This window comes from Pseudopodoces humilis, chromosome 2 (assembly GCF_049639895.1).
Source record: "Pseudopodoces humilis isolate 2021_Gansu_Grassland_sample_001 chromosome 2, ASM4963989v1, whole genome shotgun sequence".
Classification (NCBI taxonomy): domain Eukaryota; kingdom Metazoa; phylum Chordata; class Aves; order Passeriformes; family Paridae; genus Pseudopodoces; species Pseudopodoces humilis.
In genome coordinates, this window is record NC_142201.1 from 102,025,639 (window position 1) to 102,051,204 (window position 25,566).

General features: G+C 44.6%; 1 protein-coding gene across 3 annotated transcripts; it reads left to right on the forward strand.

The window, feature by feature from the left end:
• On the forward strand, positions 1–24,840 carry DGAT2 (diacylglycerol O-acyltransferase 2). Of its 3 annotated transcripts, XM_014253608.2 has the most exons (9): positions 27–120; positions 297–397; positions 7,561–7,680; positions 8,657–8,764; positions 9,539–9,609; positions 17,121–17,325; positions 20,463–20,637; positions 21,317–21,519; positions 22,236–24,839. In XM_014253608.2, exons 2-9 carry the CDS (start codon positions 334–336, stop codon positions 22,388–22,390), a joined length of 1,101 nt encoding a protein of 366 aa, XP_014109083.1. In that variant the 5' UTR covers positions 27–120; positions 297–333; the 3' UTR covers positions 22,391–24,839. The 3 variants fall into 3 exon arrangements, with proteins under 3 accessions (XP_005524205.1, XP_014109083.1, XP_087908095.1); XM_005524148.3 differs by lacking the exon at positions 297–397 and having other exon boundaries at positions 1–120; positions 22,236–24,150; XM_088051969.1 differs by lacking the exons at positions 27–120; positions 297–397 and having other exon boundaries at positions 7,467–7,680; positions 22,236–24,840.
• Positions 24,841–25,566: the final 726 nt, after the last annotated feature.

The window sequence follows — 25,566 nt, forward strand, 5'->3', positions numbered from 1 at the left end:
CGCGGCCGGAGCCTCTCCTGCCAGCCGGGTGCCCTTCTCCATCCCATGGCCCTGCTCCAGTCCTAACCACGCCTCTCAGCATGAAGACCATCATCGCTGCCTACTCCGGGGTGCTCCGAGGTACGCAGGGGGGAGGCGGCGGTGGGAAGGGCTGGAAGTGAGTCCTGTCGGCCGGAGGGGGATGCTGCGGTGCGGAGCAGCATGCCGCTGGTTCAGGGGTTTGGGGGGCGGCGTGGGGGATAGCACAGAAACACTCAGCTTTATGATGTCCCCCCCCCTTTTTTTTTTGACCGCAGGAACATTGTTCAAGGGCATTAAGGAGGGGGAAGAGCGATGTGCAATGGCGGGGAGACAGCTGTAGCTTTTCTTGGGTTGAGGATTACAGATCTCTGCGCAGGTTTGTTGTTTGAGCGGCTCGGGCTGCGCTCCTGGGGCTGCTGGAAACGGCTCTGGGTGGTCTTGCACATTTTGCCAAGGTGCAAACCATAGTGAGCTTGCAAAATGTGGGCGTGGGACACTTGAGTATAAAGGAGTCTTTTCGTCGTGGTAGGAAGAGAAGTGGAGTAGTTTTATAGGCACGGTGTGGCCGAGTTCAGGCTCAGCTTTATTTTCATAGAATCATGTAGCTTGGAAAAGGCCTCTTTAGCAAGTCCAACTGCTTCATAATTCTGTCTTCCCGACACCTACATCGAGGGGAGAGGGAAAAAATGGCAATATGTTGCTATTTTTGCTGTCTTACAATGAGGAGTTGAAGATTCAGCGCTCAGCAGGAGTTTGGTGGTAACCAGTTCTGCCAAGTTTGCTTTAACAGCCCTCCGTGCTGGTATGGTATGTGACTGTCTCAGAGAAGTGCAGTGGGTGTCAGTGGCTGACACCCATCGTGGGCAGAGCTGCTGCAGACACCGAGCACTTCCCTGCACGCTGGAACATGTTGGTTAAAGGCTTTGGAGAGACACTGTCGGAAATCCCAAATCACAAGTTACCTTGCCTGCTTGTAAAGGAATCTCAAAGGATCTTGCAGGAATAAATTCAGCAAGTCTTAATGTTTTGCTGGGTAGAGTTTTGTATCCCTTCTGCTAGGCTGCTTGTCTAGAGAAAGATCAGGATTAGCAAACAGCGAGGGCTTTTCATGAAAATGCAGTTTTCATGAAAACTGCAATGACAATGATTTACCCTGCGGTTTGTGGAGGGTCTTTGAGAGATTGCTATGTGTTGTGAAAGGCTTTTTACCCTCAGAAAGCAATCTGGTAATACCTCCTGGGATTAAGAGACCTGTGAAATGGCTTATTGATTAAACAAATCATTAGCAGAGCTGAAAGGACATGAGCCTGGTGTATTAACCCCTGAGGTCTTGCTTTTGCACTGTGCTGCCCCTGGGTGTTGAGCTGCTGGTGCTCATCTCAGGCAGAAGGATATTAGAGATTGATATGAAGGATCAGTTGTGAACCGACTGGGGAGAAGACCTGCATGTGTTTCCTGTATTCGGATCTGTTTCTTAAAATAACTTTGCTTGCTTGCATGACTAACAGAGGAGAAGTTTTGTTTTCAGTTGAGAGAAGTCATTTGAATTAGCAGTATCTGAACCATAAAATTGAGAGTTAACTGCAAACTAAGTGCAGAGAATAAATAATTCAGGAAACCTATAAAATATGTAGGGTTGACCTGAAACCTCAGCAGCCTCCTTGTTAGAACGGGCATGTTAATGATGGATCTAGGACACATGGATAATTCAAAATGGAGTGTAGTTTAGGGACAGTGATTGGCCTCATCTCTAGATAATCCTGATTAGTGATGGAAAGATGTCTTAACTCTCCTCAGGTCAGTTTTCCTCTGAGGCACCTGGTGGGGATGCTACAGTAATATTTGTGCTTTTTAACTTAATGTAACTTTTTTCTGCCTGGGGAGACAGGGGATGTTGCCTTGGTGACTGCAACATCCACCAACCCCTCGCCAGTGCTGTAGCCTGCCTGGGCAGGAGAGCACAGGACTGGCTTCAAAGCTGAACCCAGGTGCCTCCCAGAGGAGCTCCGACTTGCGCTGGGTTTTGAGGATAGTGATGTGGGATCCTGCAGGTCAAAACTGGCAGCGGTCGTGTGGTATAGAGGTTCATTCATGAGATCTTATGTACTGCTTGATCACTTTGGACAACTTCTCCCACTACAGAGGATGTGTAGAACAAACATGCTAGCTTTCTTTTTTTTCCTACCTCCCTGAATGTTTTTTTCCAAGTATCATGCTTGTGCAAAGAGCTGACTTTAGGGTGAGGATCTGAATGGCTCATACTGTCCTTTAGTCTCATTGCTTTCCTGGCATCTGATTTTGTCTTGGTGCTTGTAAATTTGGCTGAATTAAGTCTGGTCCTATTTAAAAGCAAGCAGAAAAAGAAAGAGCTGCAGGCATCTGCCTCTATATTCATCCCTGTATATATGCAGAGGAATATCCTTGGATATCAACTCAGTATTGTAAAAATCAGAGTAGATCTTGGACCAATGCCTAGGATTTGATCATGCTCTAAAACACCTGGTTGGGTAGGAGGGGTTGTGGTCTCCTCATCTTGACCTGCCCCACACTGGCCATAGGATGCCCAGGCAGTCTCCTTCTTGTGTTTGGCAGAGCAGCAAGGAGATTTCTCATCCCTCTCTCCTGAGGAAAGATGCCAGTGTGGCTGGAACATTGAAAGGTGTCCTGTGCTGAAGTGTCCCCCAATGTTGCTTCATCAGTCAGAAGTTTGGGATAAGGAAGGTGATTTTGCTTAGCTTTACCTTGGAGTTAGTCTTACACAGCATGTGAGGTTTGCCAGAGATCAGTTCTGCTCTGGGATGGGCAGCCTGGGAGCTCCTATTTTGGGAAAACAGGATCACGGCTGGCTGAAATGAGGTGTTTTCTCTTGATGGAGTTGCTTGGGAGGTTGCTCACATGAAACTCCTCTTTCAGAGCTCTCATGTCCTCTGGACACACTGATGAGCTGTAGTAGGGTGGGCCATTTTCTCTTTTCTAGACCTGTTCATTCTTGCTAACTTCAATCTAAGCTTGTTGGCTGGTCTGGGACAGTGGGGTCCTGTGGTTACATCACTTTAACCTACATACAGCTGTGAGTATAGAGACTGAGGGCTGGGTTTAGTGCTGTGAGTAAATGCAGAACTAATGAGAAGTGTCAGGACAGATTTGTTTACTGGGTCTGGAGAATCCCAGCTCCTTTCCAGAAGAGCTGATACAAATTTTATTTGCATGTTCCTGCTAACAATATTGTTGATCTCCAGTTATAGACACACCATGGTGCAGATAATATGGGATTGAGTAGCTTCCTGGGACAGGAGCAAACTCTTCTAAAGCTGTGTACAGGGCAGGATAACTATTCTCTCCGCTGGTTACTCATTATTTTCCTAACAAAGTTTTTACTCTATAGTGAATATGCTTTTACTTGGGGCACCCAAGTAAACCCAGGACAAAAGAACTTGTATTGCTCAAGGGGTTTTATAGCTGTACCAGTGTGCTGTGTCTGCTCCTGCTCTTGCATGGGAGTCTGAATCCTTCTGAATATTCTAGTATTGGTCTGTTTATCTTATCTGTCTTTCCTATGCCTCCAATTTCAGCTTCTCTTCCAAATACATAGCTCAGAATGTCCATTTGCAGCTTATGTTTTGATGGATCTAATACGATCTTCCTCTAAATAACCTGTGTAAAGCAGTTTAATTCTTGGCCAAGAATTAACATGCTAATTGTCTAGAAAAGGTGGCATATAAGTTTGGCTTTAACAAGGTTTTGCTGTATTTTTAACTATATGTAACACTTGTACTACCTCTCAGTTAATTTCTTTGTCTGACTTTTATTTAAGTCCTGTCAGTTGGGTTTTTCTGGTGTCCACATGTGAAGTCCTGTTTACTTCCACTCTTGGGATCTTTGATTCTACTTCCCTGCCTAGATAAATGTTGTTTGTGTAATTTATGTGAAATAAACTGTGTTAGAAGAGCGCCAGATGCTGAGTCTGTATTGCAGGAGTCAAACGCTTGGCCAAACCATTTGCTGACTCCAAGGTCTTCTTGGTAGCAACTCCTGCACTTGATGTTAAATGGAATTAAATGATAAAAGTATGGTGAGCCCATCATCAGTTCCAGGATAGCTGGCTAATGTTCCTGAGTTTCCTTGGAAGGCTGCAGGTGACTGCCATCGCTGAGCAGCAGGGAGGTCTCCTGGAGAAGTTGTTACTCTGTCCATTGTTACAAGGAACATCCTTGAGAGCCTTGCATGGTTTAGTGCAGGGAGTGTCCCATTGGTACTCCAGAGAATGGGCTGCAGTATGAGCTGGGGTGCTCAGGATCTCATCTGAGACTAGGAAAGCTGTTGGGGAAGTATGTGTTGTGTAAATGTGGTTTGCTAAGGCTGACCCCAGCAGTCATGGAGTGGCTTGGTTTAGAAAGGATCTTAATCATCATCTAGTTAAGGCTCCCCAGTCAGGTTTTCCAGCTCTGGGACAGGTACCCTGGAAAATGCTCCAGAGTCTGTGGTGTGTGGCCAGCACAGGACAAGGTGATGTCTTCAGTGGTAGAAGATGGAGGTTTGGGTTTCTTTGGGATTCAGAATATTTCCTTGGGAAAAGACTGATAAAAATGGTTACAAAATATAGTTCTGACTATTGGGCTCTTTAAACTAGGTTATTAGGATAATCTGTTTTCTGAAAGTTACAGAGAACACATTGGGTTTTTAAATATGTGAAGGGTGCTTGGAGTGGGCCCACATGTGAGCCCTTAGAGGAAGTACTTTTTCTAATGGACTGAACTCAAGTGTCAGTGTTGGGTTATTCTTCTGTGGCTGAGTGCCAACTCCCCTTCCCTCCCTTTTCTGTTGACTTGTCAAAGCTCTTCTGCTGTGTCACTAGTAACTGGCCTGGTTCTTCAAAGCATGGAGAGTCTTTCAAAAAATGCCTTCCGGCTACTGAAGCTGAAAGGAAACAAGGCTTGTGTGGGAGATTGAGTACACAGTGTCATGATATGATGAACAGGAATCTCAGGACTGTTTGGAAAGGGTTATCTTGGCACTAAAATCTGTAAATGCCTGGTTAATGAAATGGGTTAATCTGGAGTCTGCAGGTTTGGTGCAAAGGTAGACCTTGATGGACTTGCCAGGTTGACTGACCATTGCCACAGTCCTTTCCTTTGCTACTGGGCATCTTTCATTTCTTAACTGGGAATTAAATGTTAATATTCAGGCCATGGTAACTGCAGACTTTTTTGGTGTGGAGAATCTTGTTCTCTTTGAAGGGTATCTTTGCTTTCAGGAAATAAGTGACCCAGGACACTTGTCCAAGGGCAGGTGCTTAGAGCTGTCTGCCAAACCACTGCCTTCCCTCTGTCTGCAGCAGTTGAATGTTTCATGTGGTTCGAAAAACAAGTTAACTTGAGCTACCCAGTACTGGTCTATTTACAGGGCTGGCAATACCTACAATTTGTTCAAACATTTAGAAAATGCTGAAGTACAAATTCTCATCTTGAGGGATAAACAGTTGTTCTCTTTGGGAAGAGGTTAGGGATTTAGCTGATCCAAGGCTGGAGTGTTGGTTTTATGAAGCCATAGAGGTTTGGTAGAGTAAATGCAGGTGCTGAGAGAGAAAAATTAGATGGGGTTGGGCTTTTTTGTTAGTCACAAATAATCTCTAAGACTTTTGGCTTCTTTTGAGGTGACACCACTATTGCCAAATGCTTTCTTTAAACTTGTATCTGGTAATCCTCTGTCTACATGCAATTTGGTAAGGTTTTTGGGATAGCAAGTTCCTGGAGTTGTGGCCCTGCGGCAAGAGTTGAGCAGCCTGGTCTAGTGGAATGTATCCCTGCCCATGGCAGGGCATTGGATTGAGATGAGCTATAAAGGTCATAAAGGGTAAAGTTTATCTGTCAACCCAAATTTGGGGATTTACTACTAGATTTTACAGCATGGGATTTCTGAATCTGACTGCTTAGATACTCTAGTGTGGCAAATTAATGCATGGTGACAGTTTAACTCAACATATTCTCCTGTCTCACCTCACAAACAGGAGAATTACTTGCTGGTTTCATTCTTAATACTGTACTATATTGTCTTGTAAAGAACTGCCTCCAGCTCTAGCTGCTGCTTCAACCTGGGTTAGTGCTGTAGGTTTCACTTTACTGGCAGTTGTAGTGGTGTGATCTATCCCAGCCTAAAACTTGGTCTGCTTAGAGTAATTAATGCCCAATGCACTACTGGGATTGTCCATGTAACATGGACGAAGCAGAACCAAGGGTCTGAGCTGGGTGGTCTGGCTCTAAATTTAGACTGCAGCCTTTGGTGTGACTCCCCCCTGAGTGTTGCCAGGGATGAGGCATCTCTGGGTAACCTGTGCCAGTGTTTCACCACCCTCATAGCATAAAACTTCTTCCTTATCTAATCTAAATTGACTCTCATTCCTATGAAACAGTTGCTTTACATATTTAAAGGATGTGCCAGTGAGAGTGTCTTTGTAGAAATGACCAAAAATCCTAGTGCCTGCTTATACCTAGAGAAGCTATTTTCAATCATTCTCATTTGACTGAGTGTGAACACTTGCTATGCTGTTCCCACTAGCAGGCTCATATCTTGTCAGCAAGAACTGAACCTATTCAGTGTAATTGCTTCTTTCATAGTCCTAATAACAGGCTAATCCTTAAATACAAAAGGAAATATGTAAATACACATGAATGTGATTTGTATTTTGGCCAGTTATTATGGTGCTTGTAAAAAAAGCAATGAAGAAAAGTGAAGGAAAACCCACCTGCAAGTGTTTCTTTCTGAAGGTTGGGTATATTGCCAAAAGCTGCAGTGGGTTGTTCTTCATATAGAAAGCGTTTTCAGTGTTTTAAACACTTGTGGTTTTTTTCCCCCGCTTGAATATCTTAAGCTTCTACAAGAGTGGCTTTCAGCTCCTTCCTTCTTATTTACTGCTTTAGGAATGCTGAGAGCTGTGGATCCCTCCAGGTTATATGTTGAAGTGTTGCTCAACCAGCCCTTGGGCTGTGCTGAGTAAGGCTGGAGCACAGAGCTTTCCTTGAACAGCACTGGGAGTTGTGCAACAGGTCTTGCGAAGGGTGGGTGAGAATAGCTCAGACCACAACCTGGTGTCTGCTTGCCTGTGCTTTGAGGCAGCTGATCTTTATCTTACTGTGAGCTCATGGGGTTCCCTCTTATCAAACACCACTTCAAGGAGCTGGCAGTTTGAGGTGAGGGTATGTGTTAGGAGCACGTGTTAACATCCTCTGCATTTTTATGGTCAAGTGAACAGAGCCTTGCTCAGGTGGGTACTGATGGTTGCCATTAATCCCCTCTAGTGATCTGAAAAAAGCTGGATGTTGGCAGATGGCAATCCTTCCTCTTCTAGGATGCCCAAACTCTGTGGAAAATACTAGCCTTTAGCAAGCCTTGCTCTAAAAGCAAACTGCACATTCATCTGAAACCTCTTACTAAATAAGTTGGACTTGATGACTCTTCCTTCTATGATTCTATTTCAAAGGAAAAATATTGTTCTCTTTGCTCAGTGTGCAAATGTAACTTCTTTTATTTTTCTTTCTTTAGGTACAGGATCGAACATTCTTTCTGCTCTGCAGGATTTGTTCTGGCTATTGAAATCCAAAGTAGAGAAACAACTCCAAATTATCTCTGTGCTGCAATGGGTTCTCACTTTCCTTATCATGGGTAATGCCTTCTGACCTAAAACAAAGGGATTTTGGCTGTAATTCTGAAAGAATTTTAATGCAAAAATGTTGACTTTTGCATAAGTGTTGATTACTGAATGTGTACTGCAGCAGTGTAGTTCCTGGGGTGTGTGGGTATTGTAAACCAGTTACACTGATATTTTCAACCATAAATGACTTTTCCTGGCTCTAGAAAGTCATAAGAGCTATGGAAAGACTGACTGATGTTTAGCTCATGGCTGTGCAAATGAGGCTGAAACAATTGGAAATGTCTTACTTGGCTCGCTCATGGGAATATCCACAGGGGTTTCTTAGAAGCAGCTGGTAACTGGTGCAAGTGATTGCAACAGGAATGCCTTCCTCTTGGCTTGGTCTCCTTCCAGGAGGTACCTGAGATGGGCAAGAAGTGTTTGTGTTAGACCAGTAAAAGGGTGAAGCCTGCTTGTCCCTGAGTGCTTGGTTTCTGTAAAACATCCGGCTGTTCTGCTCCATTGGATTGTTAATAATTAAACTGGAGAATGACTGCTCTCAGCATCTGTCTCACTCTACTTTCCCAATGCAGTTTTTGCTAAAATAACAGTGTAATTTGTGTGTGGGATCCTTGGCACCCTGGTTGGGATGGCCGATGTAGAGCTGGTGTAACCTGTGGAAGATGTGTGTAGCTGTGGGGAAAACCCTTGGTATGGACCAAAAAAGAAACCTTGGTGCTCATCAAGTCTGGTGAAGCAGCTGCCCCACCTGGAGGTATGAGAAACGCCTGGAGGCACCATTAAGGTGAGGTTGAGGTTCTCCAGAGCTCTAGAGGAAGCTGCCTCAGCCCTACATTAAGGGGTTTTTAGCCAAATACAATTTGATTTAGGATTAATGACAACAGACTGAGACTAAGATTACAGCATAAAAGAGTCAAAAGGCAAGGAGTGTAAATAGAGACCAAAACCTCATGCAACCTTGTTTTCTTCTTTCTTGCACCTCTCCAGGTATTGCTTGCACTTTAATCCTCATGTACATACTGTGCACAGATTGCTGGGCAATTGCTGCTCTATATTTAGCCTGGCTGGTATTTGACTGGAACACACCAAAAAAAGGTAAATATTGCAGAACAGATCCTTGTTGTTAAAGTGTCCCTGTCTTGATACTTGGACAAAGAACCATTTCCTTGTAATGCATGACTTCCCTTCTTAGTGGGACTTGGCTGAATCACTGACCAAAAGCATTATTCAGTGAAGGATTTAAATGTCAGCCCTCGGCATGAGCAGTGACTGCAGGTTTCATTGACGCTGAAGGCAATATAAAATTAACATTCACATCTATCATAGGTTCTTTCTGTAGTTCAGAAAGGTCTAAAGATTCAAGACCTTGCTGTCCTCTCCACCTCTTGCAAGGTTCAGATTATGATGTGATTATTGAGATGTGGCTCCTCTATGGAGCCAGTGTTGCTTCAAATTAAGCAGAAAACTATTTTAAAAAAACCAAAACAACCTGTAGAAGCCAGCTCTGGGAACCAGCAGTGGTAACAGGCTTTGGCAACTACTTTCATAGCCAGATGAGCACAGTTCTCCATTGCTTCAAGATGGCTGAAATCATCCAGGATTTTGGCCTTTCCCAAGGGTTGAATCTTAGTGTTTCTAGTTTGAATTGTAAAGTTGTCTACTGTGAATTTGCAACCAGGCCATAATTTGCTTGAAGTACCTTGTATTCCAAAGCGTGCACTGATTTCAGTGAATGATGCAAGTGCCCCACTTGGAGGAATGAAAGTGTTGATTCCTGTAGTGAGACAGGAAACGCCAGAGTCCTTTAGGCTTTTTGATGGACAGACATGTGGAAAGTGCTTTAAAAAAATGATTCATTTTTCTCAACAGGGGGAAGAAGATCCCAGTGGGTGAGAAACTGGGCTATATGGAGGTACTTCAGGGATTATTTTCCAATAAGAGTAAGTGGAAGTTTAACTCTATACCCTGGGATTTAACTGCTTTAGTGTCTTGTACTGGCTCTAGTCTGTCTGTGACACTGAATTGTAAGCAGGACATGGCTCAGCTACCATTGTCATACTACTGCTTGTCGCAGCTGTGGTTAGAAAATCTGAAATGTATCACCAGTGGTGGCAATGTGATTGCCAGAAGCTGCTGTTTCTAGTGGTCTTACTGGATTCCTGGAGGCAATCTGCAATCCTCATTCATCTCTCCAGTTTCTGGAGACACTGGCACAGGTTGTCCCAGCAAGTGGTGGCTGCCTCATCCCTTGAAGTGTCCAAAACCAGGCTGAGTGAGGCTTGGAGCAGCCTGGTCTAGTGGAAGGTGTCCCTGCCCATGGGAGGGAATTGGAAGTGGGTGATCTTTAAGGCTCCTTACAGTGCACGTCACTCTGTGATGCTCTTCTGTGCTGCAGCAGTCCCATGTAGTGCCTGACCCCAACTGTTCCCCTCTCCTAAATCATAAAATCTAGCTCAGTTTCTTCCCATTTTCCAGTAACGCTTCTTCTCTGGGATGTATTGGGCCTGAATATCTCGGACCCCTGTGCACCAAAAGTCTAAGCACTTCACAGGGAGCAGTGAAATTTATTTTCATGTCTATTTGCTTTGGAGAAGTGGATTTTCTAGCACTTGGGAATAGCTTTAGTTCTCCAGCTTATAACTTGCTCACCACATACTTGTATTTTTCCTGCTGGTTCAGATGTTGCAGAGAGAGGACAGGGCTGCCAGATTGCTCTGGGACCACAGAATTAGCTGGATGACTTGGAAGGGAGCAGGGGTCAAATTCGGCTAGGAGGAAACTTGATCCTCTTTGGAAGGGCACACAGCTGAAAGGACTATTATGTAAGATTGCTGGCAAGTTTTATTCAGCTTGAGTATGAGGGAGGGACCTTGATATGGCTTTTGAGCTACCTATCCCCAAGATAGTCCAGCCTCAGAAAGGAACAGCGAATCTAATTCCATCAGGATGCCAAAGCGGCTTAGACTGGATTCTTCCTTTGCAAAGTGACTTGAACTCTCAGGGTGCCTGAACGTGCTGCTGGTAAACAAGCCTTTTGCTGTACTCTTGGAAACATAGAACCATTTAGGTTGGAAAAGACCTTTAAGAGCAAATCTGACCATTAACCCAGCACTGCCAAGTTCACCATGGAACTTGCTGTTGTTAACAGGTAATTCTTGGCAAGTATAAGCGTACATGGAAAAATTCACTATGCCTGCACAGGCTGGAAGTCAGTCTGGATCTCATGGCTGACAGAGAACTGAGCAGGATCTGCTGTTGAAGATGTGTCTCAGATGTGTTCTGTTACAGTACCAAGTCCTCGGTGCTGCACTAAACACTGCTGCCTCAGATATTGCTGATATGGACTCTGTCATGCTGGGGACTTCATTCCAAAGGATCACCTGTAGTGCTGGTTCTGCTGTTCCATCATTCCTTTGATGACACATTTATCCTTGTCTTCATGGAAATATGCTCTGCAGAAGCCCTGCAGGTCAGATTCACTGTGAATATTAAAAGTTTGTCAAAGAGCTGGGCTATTTAAGTAGGTTTAGAGATGAGATGGGGTAGATAAACTAAACTTTGGAGCAGTTTTTAAATAAACACTTGCTAGTTCACATAGCCCATTTATGAGAGCTCCTTATGGGTGTAATTCCTTTACCACTAAAGGGGGAGTAGTTGTGCAAGGTTTATGGAGTCCACTGGTAATTCACATGCAAAGGGCAGAACAGGAGGGCTGTTCTCAGAGATGATTCCTGCACATATTTTGAGGAACAGACAGCTGGCTGCAGAGTTGGTAAAAGCTGCTACAGGCATCTCAGGATAGAGAGGTGCTAGAAGTGTTTTTTTACAGTTACAGGACTGATACATTAACAGTGCATCAGCATGAAGAATAAATAAAATCTCTGGATATTAGGAATGGTACCAAGAACCAGAATGCCTTGGGCCTGCTAAGAGCATGGGAACAGTTACCTGTTCTTGGCCAAGAGAGAGACAGGTCTACAGAGGATCACTTGTTTAAATGTTCTCTCTGCAAAAATCCCTTTTACTGGATCCTGATCTCTGTAATGGCTCAGTAGGGCTTGGTTTATGTCCCAGGCTTATGGTTTGTCAGGGCAGTCCTCTGCTGCATCTCATCCTGTGCTGTGTGTCAGCTGAGCACTGCAAGGACAGATTACACCAGTGATAGTCACACTGGTGGTACTTGTAATGCTGAACTTGGTTCCAGCAAAGTCTGCATATAGAGCTGTGGTAGCTGCATTCATACCTGCACAGGTACCAGCTGTGTTGGGCTATCAGCTCAGATTTAATTAATAGAATCATGGTACAGTTGGAAGGGACCTTAAAGCTCATTTCATTCTACCCCTCTGCCATGGTCAGGGACACTTTCCATTAGACCAGGTTGCTCCAAGCCCTTTTTAGCCTGACCTTGGACACTTACAGGGATGGGGACAGCTACAGCTTCTTTGGGCAACCTGTGCCAGGGCCTCACCATCCTCACAGGGAAGAATGTCTTCCTATTTGGCTTGCTGTATTAGAGCAGCTGCATGAGAATCAAGCTCTGCTCTGATGTTTATGCTGATCAGGCTGGTCTCACTGGAGTCAGCAGTACCTCCCAGCCTGAAACACCAGGACTATTGTACCCATACCTGAGATGTGAGGTCATGTTTTGTAATTCCAGGTGGATTGGGAAAGCAGCCTGAATCTGGTCAGTTACTCAGCATGAGCCATCGTTGGCCACGTTCTCTGGGACTTCATGCAGCTGCTCTGACAGTAATAAGCTATTTTAGCACACTAGAAACTTGTCTGCTGGTTAATGGCTGGCCTTGTAAATAGTGCTTTAAGCTAAGCAGCACATGAAGTGGCTGAGGAATGTCCCAGTGAACTGAGTCCTGGACCTGAAGTGGCAGGTGAAGCCCAGGCCCTTGCCAGGTGTATGCATGGGGCTGGACTGGAGCAGACATCACCTGCATACACCATCTCCATCTCATGGTGTTGCTCCCAGCAGCCTCCTGGCATATACTGCTGATCTGATATCATGCGCTGAGTGCCATGATCTAAAGGTTTTGTTTAGGTAAAGAAGCTGTCACCTGAGCATGTGAACATCTCCATGTGCAATAGGACTCCAGGTAGCCAGGGTTTCGGACCTTTGGCTCACCTTTGTCAGACTGTGAGCGTTTCAGGTGTGTGCAGGGAGACCCGCTCACTGCAGTAGGAGAGTGGGCATCTGGCCAGAGCAGGAATTGCTGCCAAGTGTCTTTTTTGTTTTTTGGTTTTTTTCCTTCTCAATATGTCTTCTATTCTGTGTCTTGGCTAGCTTCCTGGCAAAGCTCCTCCTTAACTGTTGTACACGAGCTACAGAATGGAAATAGAAGGGTTTGATTGCTATGTCCTAACCTAGTGTAGTGGAAGGCATTCCAGCCCGTGACAGGGGGTTAGAACAAGTTGTGCTTTAATGTCCCTTCCAAACTCAGCCATTCTGTGAATTTGTGACATATATAATACTGTGAGCCTGGCAGGGGGGCTTCAGGTCTTGGCTTGCACTGCTAGGAAGGTAAGATAATTTCTTCTGTAGTGTTGCTGGGTGTGATGTGGCTAAGTGCAATTCTTGGGTTGTTTTGCAAGTTTACATGCTCATGAGATCTGCTGCTTTCATCCTGTAGGATGAGCTCTGGTTTTCTGCTCTCTGCATGCTTCCATAGTCAGTGCTGCTCAGCTCCCACGCAAAAAACTGATTATTTTCCTGCTCTTTGGCTCCTGGTGCTGAGCAGCAGTGGTTCTGCAGTCCCCTTTCTCCACTACTGAATGTACTGCTGTTCCTAAAAATAAAATTGGCAATATGGTTCTTTAGCTGTATCTGGCACACAAATATTAACACTCATTTTCTTTACACTACTGCATTGGCTTACTGCTTCTATAGGCTGGCTTAGTTCTGTGTAAAGAAATCTGTTATTATTAGACAGGTGGATGGACTTTGCTCTCAGAGAAACAGGTTTGGTTTCTAGCAGCAACTGGAAAGGGTGTGTTAGTGCAATGGGGTGAAGGTTCAGCTTCACTCCCAGTACTGATTGTCCAGCTGAGATGCAGGAGGACAATGTGCTGACTCTGCCTCATTACGGGAGCGCCAAGGCCCCAAAGAGCTGTGTGGGACTGGAGAAGCCCTTGAAGGCAGAAGGAAAAACCAGTTGGAGGTTCAGAGCAGAGTTGCAATAGTGCTGTTCAGTGACAGCTACAGCAGTTCCTTGGGGCAACCTGCTAACACTGTTTGCTTCTCAAGGGGAGGGGTTCAAACAATCAGCAGATGATCAGCCTCCTGAAGAGAGACGTGGAATCAGAGAATGGTTTAGGCTGGAAGGGACCTTTAAATGTGTTCTAATTCCAAAGCCCCATCTTGTGCACTTTACTGTCTTCACTCTTGCTTGAGTCTAGAAATACATGATCTATAGTACTTCAAAAATTCCTGCTTCTAAATTAAATTTAGGGAGAGATGAAGGTGTTGGCAGGTCAGACCCTCCCAGGGCTGAGTTTGTGCTTTAGTGGATTCAAGACACCTCCACTTGGAGAGAAGTGCCCAACCCTGTCTGATGTCTGTTGGTCTTAGGTTCCCTGGCTTGACTTGGGTGGAAGAACACATAGAATCACTAAGGTTGGAAAGGACCTTGAAGATTGAGTCCAACTATTCCAGTGCCTTTTGGGTAATTTTTCCCTAATACCTAAGTTAAACCTCCCTTGGTGCTACTTGAGGCTGTGTCCTCTTGTCCTATCACCTCTTACCTGGGAGAATAGACTGGCCCTCACCTGCAACCTCTGTGTTTACCTTCTGTGAGCCCCTGTGTTGTGGGACAGGTGTAAGGGCAGTGGCAGCCTGCACAGGACAAACAGGAAAAGCACATATGAATGAATACCAGGATAAATCTCAGCCCTTCTCTCTTGCTGTTGGTGAGTTGGATCCCTGCACACCTCTTGCCCAGCTCCTGCAGTGGTGTGGATGATTGATTGTCATGGGTATTGCCAACTCTATGGCTCTGTAACAGGAGCTCTTGGAAAGCAACCACAGCAATAAGGCTGCAGCTTGGCTGAGGCTCCTATGAGGTATCCAGGCAATGGGCTCCACTGGGATCTGGGTGTTCTTGCATGTGGTGGAGGTGGTGGAGGAGCTGGAGCAGCAGAACAGCATGTCTTTCATATGTGTGTCTCTGCCAAGCTCAACATGCAGATGTCTCGTGGTCCAGAATGATGAGGACAAATGCTCTTTCAGATGTCTTTCCTATGAAAGGAGCTGTGCTTGGTGCAGGTGAGAGATGAGGCTTGGAAATCACCACCTTGCTCTGACAGGAGCTTTAAGGAAGGAGTGTCTGCTGCTTGTCCAGCCTAGCCATGTGTGTGTACCTACCAGGCCTGGAATCAAAAAGTCAAAATATTGTCTAGGTTGGAAAAGTCCCCTAAGATCATCAAGTCCAACGATTCTGCTAGAAGTGCCAAGGCCACCACTAACCCAGGTGCCACATCTACAAAGTTTTTAACTCACCCCAGGGATGGGGAGTCCACCACTGCCCTGGATAGCCTGTTTTAGAAGTCTCTATACAACTAAGCAAGAACTGATAGATGGAGGGGTTGCTTACCATATCACTGCTTTTTTCTTGAAGATTGGTTTTTGGTCTTTAGTCTGTGGTTGCTGTTTCTTGTGACTGATCAAGGGGACAGCCCTTCTATCCTGCAAAGTGAAAGCAAATTATCTACTTACTGGAAAAGAAGGGAAAGGGGATGAAAGGATGACTTGGTGTGATATAGGCAATGGGGCCCTGCAGAGCTGTTGCAACCACAAGCCTCTGTGCCCTCTTTCTGGAGCTCTACATGACCTCAAAGCCAGAGGAAATTCTGAAGAAGGCCAGTCAACTTGCAGGACCTGCTGCTGCATCATGCCTATATCACAGACACTGTTTTGAATAGCACAGGAGCTGTAGCTTCATCTGAGGTCAAGGCTGAGAATGGGAGGAGGGAATCAAGTTTCTGGGCATGCTGCTTTAGTGTGTCACAGTGGTACTTCAGTTCCCTGTAGCACAATCCAACAGAATGAACTTGCATAGTGCCAAAACACTTCTTGTCCAAGGCAGCAGGGTGAGTAATGCTGGTGTGACATCTTGAAAAATCTGTGGGATTTTTTTTTTCCTATGGGAACTGATGCAGAGTGGCCTTTGCATGTACAGTTTGAGGGATGGGGTGCCAAAGCTTCAGCTTGTAGGTCTGAGAGCTGCTGGGATGTTGCAGTTGGCAAAAAGTGGCACTGTTGCAGCCTAAAGAAAGATGTTTAGATTAGATATTAGGAAGAGATTATTGACTCTTAAGGTAGTGAGGTCCTGGCACAGGGTGCCCGCAGAAGCTGTGGCTACCCCATCTCTGGATGTGTTCAGGCCAGGATGGACAGGGCTTTAGAGCATCTTGGTCTAGAGGAAGGTATCTCTGTCCATGGCAGAGGTTTGGAACTGGATCCATAAGGTCTCTTCCAACATCAATTATTCTAACATACAGAAAAAAATTAAATTTTATCTCTATTTTTGTAGGATGGTGCAGCAGCCCTGCTGTGTTTTGTGCTGTGTGCTTCCTCAGACTGCATGTGTACTGCCTGGGGAAGATGCTCTGACACATGGGGTGATGCTGCTACCTATAGCATCAAAAAATCCTGGCAGTAGTGGTGCCAGAGAATGGGTTGTTCCATGCTATCTAAGACAGCTGTGGAGAGTCCATGCTGTGCAAGCAGAGGAATAAGTGGTTAGGAATGTTGCAGAGCCTGAAAACAATATGATCACAGCTCTAGAGCATTCCCTGAAGGAATCAGAGATGGGTTGAGGTGTCTTGTTGACCCTTTGGCATATAGGCCAGGGCAGAACCTCTTAAAAGGAGGGATAGTTTCCAGTGGTTACCACCCTTCTGCACATTTTCCCACTTGGAGGGTGGCCAACAGACCCATTAACTGGTTGGCTCTTTTTTTCAGGCATTAAGTGAACTTGCTTCTGCTATGAGACAGTGATGTTTATGTTCCTTCCCCCTCATACTGGGATGTGAGCCACTAATGTGCCGAGAGAGGGCCTGGAAGGAGGTGTAGCTGTGGCTACAGGACTGAAGATCTTGATTGGTTTGGGCAAGAGGTGTGTAAGAATTCCTTAGGAAGGAGTAGAGACGCAAAAGGCCCAGACTGCAGGAACCCATGCCCTATTCCTTGGCTGGCAGGCTTCTTGTGTCTGAGATCAGCCTGTTTATCCTGCTCCTCTGCTTGGGAAATTGAAGTCTAAATGGCTGCTCCTACCAGAGCCTCTGAAATCCAGGAGAGCTCATATATGAGCTCTTAGGCTGTTCTCCCTGGTGGGAAGAGAGACAAAACCTGGGGGACGTGACTTTTTTTACTTCTCCCATTTTTATTTACAACCTGAAAATATCCATCTTCAATTGAGGTTTTTTTTTTTTTTTTCTTTCCTAGCTGGTTAAAACCCATAATCTGCTGACCACCAGGAATTACATTTTTGGGTACCATCCACATGGCATCATGGGCTTGGGTGCCTTTTGCAACTTCAGCACAGAGGCCACGGGTGTCAGCCAGAAATTTCCTGGGATCCGACCGTACCTTGCTACCCTGGCTGGGAACTTCAGGATGCCCATATTGAGGGACTACTTAATGTCTGGTGGTAAGCACAATTACACCGTGCCATTTCTGCTCTTGGTCTTGGCTCTGAGCTGTCTTCACCTCTCAAGTGAAAAACTGTAACCTTTTGTAACCTGCAAGTTCACCTAACCACTTCATGCTGGTAGCATCACCCAAACATTGATTTCATGTAGCTGTCAAGAGGAAACTGTGAATAAACGTGAGAAATCCTGTCTAGTGGGAGGTGTCCCTGTCTCTGGCAAAGGGTTGGAACTGGATGATGTTTAAGGTCTCTTCCAACCCAAACCATTCTGTGATTCTGTAAATATAACTAGTTTGGGCTGCAGGAAATTCTGCTCCTCTTTGTTCATCCTTAACTCTAGGATACTCTTGTCCAAAAGCATAGTAAAGATATATGACAACTGTAGTTGTGGAAGGTGGAGATACGGAACCAAGCTTTTCCTAGTTATTGTGAGAAGGTACAGGAAGAAGTTGCACTGACTGAAAATACTGAGTAACCATGGCCAGCTCAGCTCCTGGGCTCACTACCACATAAGTTGTCACACATCTGTGTTTCATGGTGGTGGTGGATGCTGTCTCCACCCAACTGCACTGCTGGGTGCCTGCCAGGTGTAAAGAGTCTGGGGTATTGCATGATTGCAGCTGTTCAGAGAGTCCCTTCCCTGAATTTTTCCTGTAGATGGATCACATGGATTATGCAGTGATCTAAATGTGCTGAATTACATTAATAGGTCTGTTTTAATGGAGTCCAGGATTTTAATGCTGGACTCTTTTAAGCTATGACCAGGCAGAGGAAGCAGTGCTTAAAATACCAATAAAGTGTTCTTGTATGGCCTGAGCTTCCTTTTTGGAGTGAGGACACCTGTGAATTAGATAGAGGTGAGGGAGTAATACTTAAAGACCGTGAATTGAGCAATCCAGTAACCTGTTTGCTGTTTCTGGAACTGATTCATCAATAAATAAAACAGATACCTTAATAAGTGCCATGGCTGGGAAGACAATAGGAGTAGCTGTACCTGACTGATTTGTTAGAATTGACTATTTCTGAGATTGCTGTCTTAATTGAGGGAGAGAAATACTGGATGTGGTGCAGAAAAGGTGTTTGTCTCTATTTAGAAAGAGCAGTATCTCAAGCTGGTTTTTTATCTTCATGTACTGATGCTGGTTGCTGTGTGAAGTCCATAATTTGGGAATTCATGGGACAGTGGCATATGAGAAGTTGGGATCTGCTTTCCAGTCTGTTATAGCTGTAAATTTAGTTGTGTTTCTTAAGTTTCCATGAAACCTTTTTATATTTTAAAAAAACATTTTCAGTCTGTTCAGTATGACTGGCTGACAAGTCTTGTGGCCAGCCAGAGCTCCTTTCTCCTTTTTGGAAGGAATGTTGGGAGTAGTCATTAGCAACATCCTTACTGGCTTGGCTATCCCTGAACACTGTGATTAAACCAGAGGAAACTTGTGCTTCCTCTATTCCTAGCATCTAAGCAAGACTACAGGTGTGATGAAGTTAACCTTCTGAAAGCCATAATTTGTCTTCACTTTCCTGTAACTAGAACTTAAGGGTGCTGATACAAAGGCCTTAACATCACTTGGAAAGTGCTGATAATACCATCTTTTTTTTTTCCTGTGGACAAACCACTTTCAGATGGAATTATAACAAATCCTAACACTGTGCCAATAAACAGTTGGTTTACAACTCATACAAATTCTTAATTTTACAGCCTGCCAGAGGTTAAGGTACAACAGGGATCCTGTAAAGCATGAGGGGATGACCACAAAACCCTATATACTGTGTGAATGTGTTAAAGAGCAGAATTTATCTCTTGCCATTTGTCTCCATGTCTCATTGCACTTTCTGAAGGAACTATTTGGTGCTGTGAGCAGCAGTAGTCTCCTGCTAACAAGTGTGGAAAAGTTGAACATAAATCTGTTGCCAGGCCTGTGTAGCCAGTATGAGCCTTGGTGTGGAGAATGGGAGAAAGCTGGAGCAGTGAGTATTCCTGAGTTTTCCTCTGAGCCTTTCAGGGGAAAAACAGTCAGTGATGTAGCTGTGCTGAAAGACACTAATGCTTCATCTTCAATTCCAACTGATCTGTCTCAAGAGTGGTCTGCTCTGTTCTTACCTGGAGCTGGGATAGGTGATGACCCTGATGCCCAGATAGACCTCAAGGCTGACAGACTTGTCCTGCCTAAGTCCCCAGGACCTGTCCATCATTTAGTTCTTGGCTCAAGCAATCAATACCATGCGATGTGCAAAATTAGCTTCTAAGATTAAATAGTGTAATAGGACAATGACCTGAAGTACTCAGATGAGATGTGTTGTGTGATAGGAATGTAAGTGATGGCATCCCACTTCTCCTTGGCTTATTCTGGCCAAAGACTTGAGGCAGGAGCAAGCTTGGACACCAACTGTAGAATAAAAGTAAGAGTTCAAAGAGCAGGCAATCAATTTTCTTCACATTTTTAAAGCAATACAGAGGAAATTAAAGGTGCTGTCTTTGGGTTTTCATTTTCCTGGAGTGGGGACTGGTGCTTTAGGACAGATTGCTTACTAAAGGTGAAGAGAGGTCCCGCTCTTTCCAGTGTGGAATAGCAGGAAAAACCTTCACAGACACTTTCCTCAGAATGTGGTCTTAGGTAAACACTCTGTCCCATACATTGCAAGAGCTTCATATCACAGATCTGTCTTAAAGGTTTGTTCATTTATTCTTTTTATATCACTAAACAATTCTCCCATATATATTCCACTACCTAATTTTGCTGAGGAATTGGTCAAAATCAGACTCTCATCCATCAAAATAAAAATTACTTTCTTCCTCACTAAAGGTAAACCAAATCCTACTGTAAAGTTTACATGGAGGAAGGATGCCTTTGATACCACTAGGTATAGAAAATCCTTGCTGACGTCTTTTGATAAAGGAAAATTTTTGAGAGCTGATGTTTGTGGAGTTTGACCAAGTCTAGTGCTGCCAGGCCTATGAACTGCTTGTTTAGTTGAGGAACAGGTTGCCTGCTAATACCACTCTATCTGATCACAGAGAGGTTGGGACAACTCAACTTGCAATTGAGGTATAAACTTTGTGCTGTAAGTGTGAGAAGATCCTGAAGTCACCAGCCAATCTCGTAGCGTGACCCTTGTGTCTGTCTTCCTTAATCCAGGTATATGTCCTGTGAACCGTGACAGCATAGACTACATCTTGTCCGAGAATGGCAGTGGCAATGCCATCATTATCGTGGTTGGAGGGGCAGCAGAGTCCCTGAACTGCACCCCAGGGAAGAATTCTGTGACACTGAAGAACCGGAAAGGATTCGTGAAACTGGCTCTACGGCATGGGTAAGGGGCAAGCTCAGTGCTGCACAGTACTGCTACCTTGTGGAAGGTGCATTTATTTGAACAGCTTGATCAGGTGAAGATGTCCCTGCTTAATGTAAGGTGATAGGAATAGATGGCCTTTAAAGGTCCCCTTCAGCCCAAACTATTCTGTGATTGTTCCCTGAAGCAGCTGATACCTTGGAGGAATTCTCCTTTCTGCAGTATTTGTGTTGTGTGGATGTTTGCCCAGAGCATCAGACATGAGTGTCCTTTGGCTTCTGCCCCCTGAGCAAGGTATAGGGGCAGAGGGATCCCTGGGACAGCAGGAGGCTTCCAGGGCAAGGAAGAGGCAGTGTCAGTATGGGGTGATGACCTGTGTAGTCCCCCTGATCCCCATGTGTCTGAAAGGAGATGGCCATCAAAAATAGGAGTTGAGTATATATGGAAGCATGGCCACTGCCTGACTGAGCAATGTTCCACAGGACCATTGTCAGTACAATTCTCTTGTATGCCTTCAAAGTAGATCTGTTATGTCATGCCAAGTCTGGCTGGCTTATGTCAGTACCTTGTGCTGCAATAAAAGTTCTGGGCAATGGTACAAGCAACTGTGCAGCCTGGCAGAATACACAGCAGCAAGTGTGGGGCTGTCATATGGACTGTAGTCCAGGGGGTGGGGTCCTGAATCTTTCTGTCTTTCCAGAGCGGACTTGGTTCCTGTCTACTCCTTTGGGGAGAATGAAGTATACAAGCAGGTGATCTTTGAAGAGGGTTCCTGGGGAAGATGGGTTCAGAAGAAGTTCCAGAAGCACATTGGCTTTGCTCCATGCATCTTTCATGGCCGTGGCCTCTTCTCCTCCAACACCTGGGGGCTAATACCTTACTCCAAGCCCATCACTACTGTTGGTAAGGTTTTGGTATAAATGTGCTGTGTGCCTCTCTAGGTAGCAGAATACTTGAGTCGATGCTGAGAATATGCTGAGTCTAAACTGAGAACAAGCTAGAAGTGTTTCCAGAGGTTACAAGCCTTCATTGAATGTTCTGCTTCCAGGCAGTTTTGCAAGAGAGCTCTTTTTTGGGGGAAAAGGCTGTAGCTCTACTTTCTTTGTCTTTGGATAACTAAAGTCAGAAGCAACCTGACCCCCATGCTCCAGAGGGATGCATATCTGACAGTTGAATATTAAAGCCAACCCTGAAACTTGCATTTGAGTCTTCTAACCCAAAGCAGTGAGGCTTTGAGGGAAGGGGAAAAAGGTCAGCTTTGCTTTTGTGATGTGTACAGGGGTATACATAAGAACTGACTCTTGGCTGTTGTTAACTGAGGAGGGATTTATCAGTCTGCTGTAAACAGAAGGATGACTTCCCAGCCACCTTAAATAGTAGAGACATTTATGTAGCTGAAGCAAATCTGTTACTGCTGCAGATGGGATGTGTGTCCTTGTGGGAAAGTTGTGCTTCAGAGCCTGGTAAAACTGGGAGGAATCAGGCAAACCTCTGCTACAATGGCAGACTGTGTTGTGCCAGAATGGATGTGCTGAACTATTATAGCTTTGTCCATAGAAGACAAATACCCAGGTTGTAGGAGCATTTAAGCTAACGTGGATATGTCCCTTTTTTGTCAGTTGGAGAGCCCATCACCATCCCCAAAATCGATAATCCATCCCAGAAGGATGTGGACTTCTACCATAGCATGTATGTGGACTCCCTGATCAAGCTCTTTGACAAATACAAGAGCAGATTTGGCCTGCCGGAGACTGAAGTCTTGGAAGTCAACTGAAGGCACTGGCTCCATAGCACCTCCTTCTTTCAGAACCAACACATCTTTTCCAGGAGTCCAAGTTGTCATTGTGTACTTGAAAGCATGTGTGGATGTATGTATCCTTCAAAGCAAGTGTTTGAAGTATTGCTAGACCACTCTAAAAAATAATAAAGAAAGGCTTTGCTTTAGAGAAATCCCATTACAAACATCTTTTAAAACAAAAAAAAAACCACAACTCCGCACTGCTGTGAGGATTTAGATGACTTAAATTATTGCCTTTGTAATCTGCTATATAATGCTCTTGGACCACCAGCAATGGATTAGAAAAAATTCTACAGCTACTGTACCCACTAGCACAAGTGATTCTGGGAGAGTAGAATCCATGTGGTTTTTAATCTAAAAAGGAGCAGGTTGATTTGAGCAGCATGGCAGTTTTACAAGTGTGTTGCACAAGATCCCTGTTGGGACATGCTTATGTAGTGCAAGGGTATTTCTGCTTTGGGAAAACCCTTTCTGGAAGTACAGTTGGGCTGCCAACCCCCCTGGTGTGTCATCTGTGCCGGATGGTGCAGGAAGCCAAGTGGAAAGAGTCAGGTGAACCTTGATCCATAGTGTAGTGGATGCTTTTGTGGCTGTAAATTCACCACTGTATTTGAAATGTCAATTTAGAAGCAGGTGTGTCCCAGGTGCTGCTTGTACAGAGGCTTGTAGCTGGAAACATGGGACTTCTTCACAGCCACAAAACTCCAAGGATAAGCTCCAGGAGCAGTGGATGGTGCAGTTGTGTAGCCCTGGTGTTGCAGAACTTTGGGGTAGCCCATAGTGAAAAAATGCAGTTGGACTATTGATGCAAGTGCTTTGGATGCCCAAAGTATTTGGGGAATCTAGAAGTTACTTCTGGCCTGGAGATAGCTTCTAATTACTCCGTCCAGTGAATGTAAAGGAGTAGCCTTTGCACACATAGAATCTAAAGTGAGCTACTTTTAAAAGTATTTATAAAATGTTTACGTGGATATTAACATGCTTGTAGTGAGATTTCTTGAGAGTACAATTTATGTATAAACCTGAAACACTGCACTACTTGCATGTCTGACCTGCCTTTTCAACCATTCAGTTGAGTGTATCTTGAGCTCTAAAATGTGCCTTTCTTCCATGCAAGAGGATGGTATTTCACGTCCCTGGAATCTTGCCTCTAAAGACAAATGTTCATCTGTCATATTTGATAGATTATTGTATTACAGAGTATCAATTTTTGTACAAATTTCTAGAAATAAACTTGGGCAAAAATAGTGGGCTGCTTTGATCCCTTTGATGTGTTGCAGGGTTTGTGGCTGGTATTAGTTTGTATGATTGCAGTTGTGCCTTTTTTCCTGTGGGGAAAAAAATGGTTTGTCTCTACAGAAGCAGACTCACACCAAAATCATCATCTTTGGAAGTGTGTAGTGGTAGACCTGGAAGAGTTAAGTTAAGGGTTGGACTTGATCTTAGAAATCTTTTCCAACCTTAATGATTCTGTTCTGCCATCTGCATTCTCCCTGCATGGGGCAGCCAGGATAGTTTAAGCAAATCTTCATGGTTTAAGGTTGGGATTTTGCATGGGAGTGTACAAGGAGCTGAGGCAGCCTCCATCTGTGGATCTCCTTCACTGAACAGGTACAGAATGAGCATGCTCTATTGCTCCTTATAGCAGATTACATTGGGTTTTGTTGCTGCCTAGAACAGAAAATGTTGGATTGCATCCCTGGTGCCCAGGTGAAGAAATCATTCCAGCCTTTTTCAGTACTTAAAAGGGAGCTTCATAAAAAAAGTGACTTTCTAAACTGAGTGCTTAGCGATAGGACAAGGCCCAAATAATAACTTCTCTAAATAGGCAATAAACCTAATAGAGGAGAGCTTTAGATTGGATATTGGGAAGAAATTCTTCATTATGAGGGTGGTGAGACCCTGGCACAGGCTGCCCAAAGAAGCTCTTCCTTCCTCATCCTTGGAAGAGCTGCAGGCCAGCAGCCTGGTTTAGTGGAAGATGTCCCTGCCCCATGGCATGGGAGTTGGAACAAGATGAGACTTAGGGTCGCTTCCTACACAAACCACTCTGTGATTGTTCTTGTCACAGCTCCCAGGCTTCTATTGAAAGTGCAAAGTGCTCCAGAAATAGCTCACAGTGCTGAAAAGTTCATGTGGACTCTTCTAGTAACAAGGGAGAGTTTAACCTGGGTTTTTTTGGTCTGGGTCTGGCCTGTGAACCATGGCAGTGATCAATCAGTGCTGGCTGACTTTCACAGCCTGACTGCTGTTCTCCAAGGTGAAAGCTAAACTTACTCTTTGCCCGTTTCAAGCTTGGCCAATGGAATTTGAAAGCCTTCTGCTCAAGAAGATAAACCTGGTTGTGTTGCTTGCTTCCCCTTTTCCTCACCCCCAGTGGTATTGATTTGTAACTCTGTTTTCTGCTAGCTGGTAGTAAGGTTGTGTTTCCAGTGACTTCTCTGGAAATGTGTAGCAAGAAAAGCTCTGCCCAAAGTACTCATAACTACTCGTGACAATTCATTGGAATCTACCTTTGAGGATTCCAGAACTGGAGGAAGTCAGTTCTTGCAGAGCTTTTTTCCAAGCAAAGTTTTTGATTATCAAGTTTTAGATCAAAGAATAGCTGCAGACTGAAAATCCCCCTAACACAGAGGAGGGAGAGAGTTATTTCAAACAAGGCTCTGTTCCTACAAAAAGTGATATACTAATGAATATCCTGTGATTTTCCATACTGCAAGACCAGCTCTGACAAATTTTTGTTAGGGTGGAATTGCTATGCTCTTGCTGCCTTATCTAGGTCATTTCCCTTGGCTGAGATAGGCTGCTGGCCACAATAGACCAGCTCTGATAAAGCTGTTCTTAAAATCTCTGTTGAGAAATGGGCATCTTTGCTTGCCTGTGGGCTTGTCTTTCCTTTAGATCAGCACCTGCCTCTTTCTCTGCTTTTGTTTTGCTTGATATATGAAGTAGATTTGCACTTCTCTGGTTCTTTAAGATTGCCCTGTCCTCCTAACATTCCTCATTATACCTGCAAGAATCCTGATAAATCTGTCCCTCACAAGAGGCTGGAAGAGGGGACTTTCCACTTTCACCACTTTTTCCTCATGTGTTTAGACATAGTTGCTGTCCTATTTTGTTGTCTTTCTCTCAAATCAGGGCTCTCTCTGGCA

Coding starts and splice junctions, on each gene's coding strand:
- DGAT2 (XM_088051969.1), top strand. CDS start 7,467: ATGACTCTTCCTTCTATGATTCTATTTCAAAGGAAAAATATTGTTCTC. Junction 20,638..21,316: donor AAACTGGCTCTACGGCATGG/GTAAGGGGCAAG, acceptor CTGTCTTTCCAG/AGCGGACTTGGTTCCTGTCT. Junction 21,520..22,235: donor CAAGCCCATCACTACTGTTG/GTAAGGTTTTGG, acceptor CTTTTTTGTCAG/TTGGAGAGCCCATCACCATC.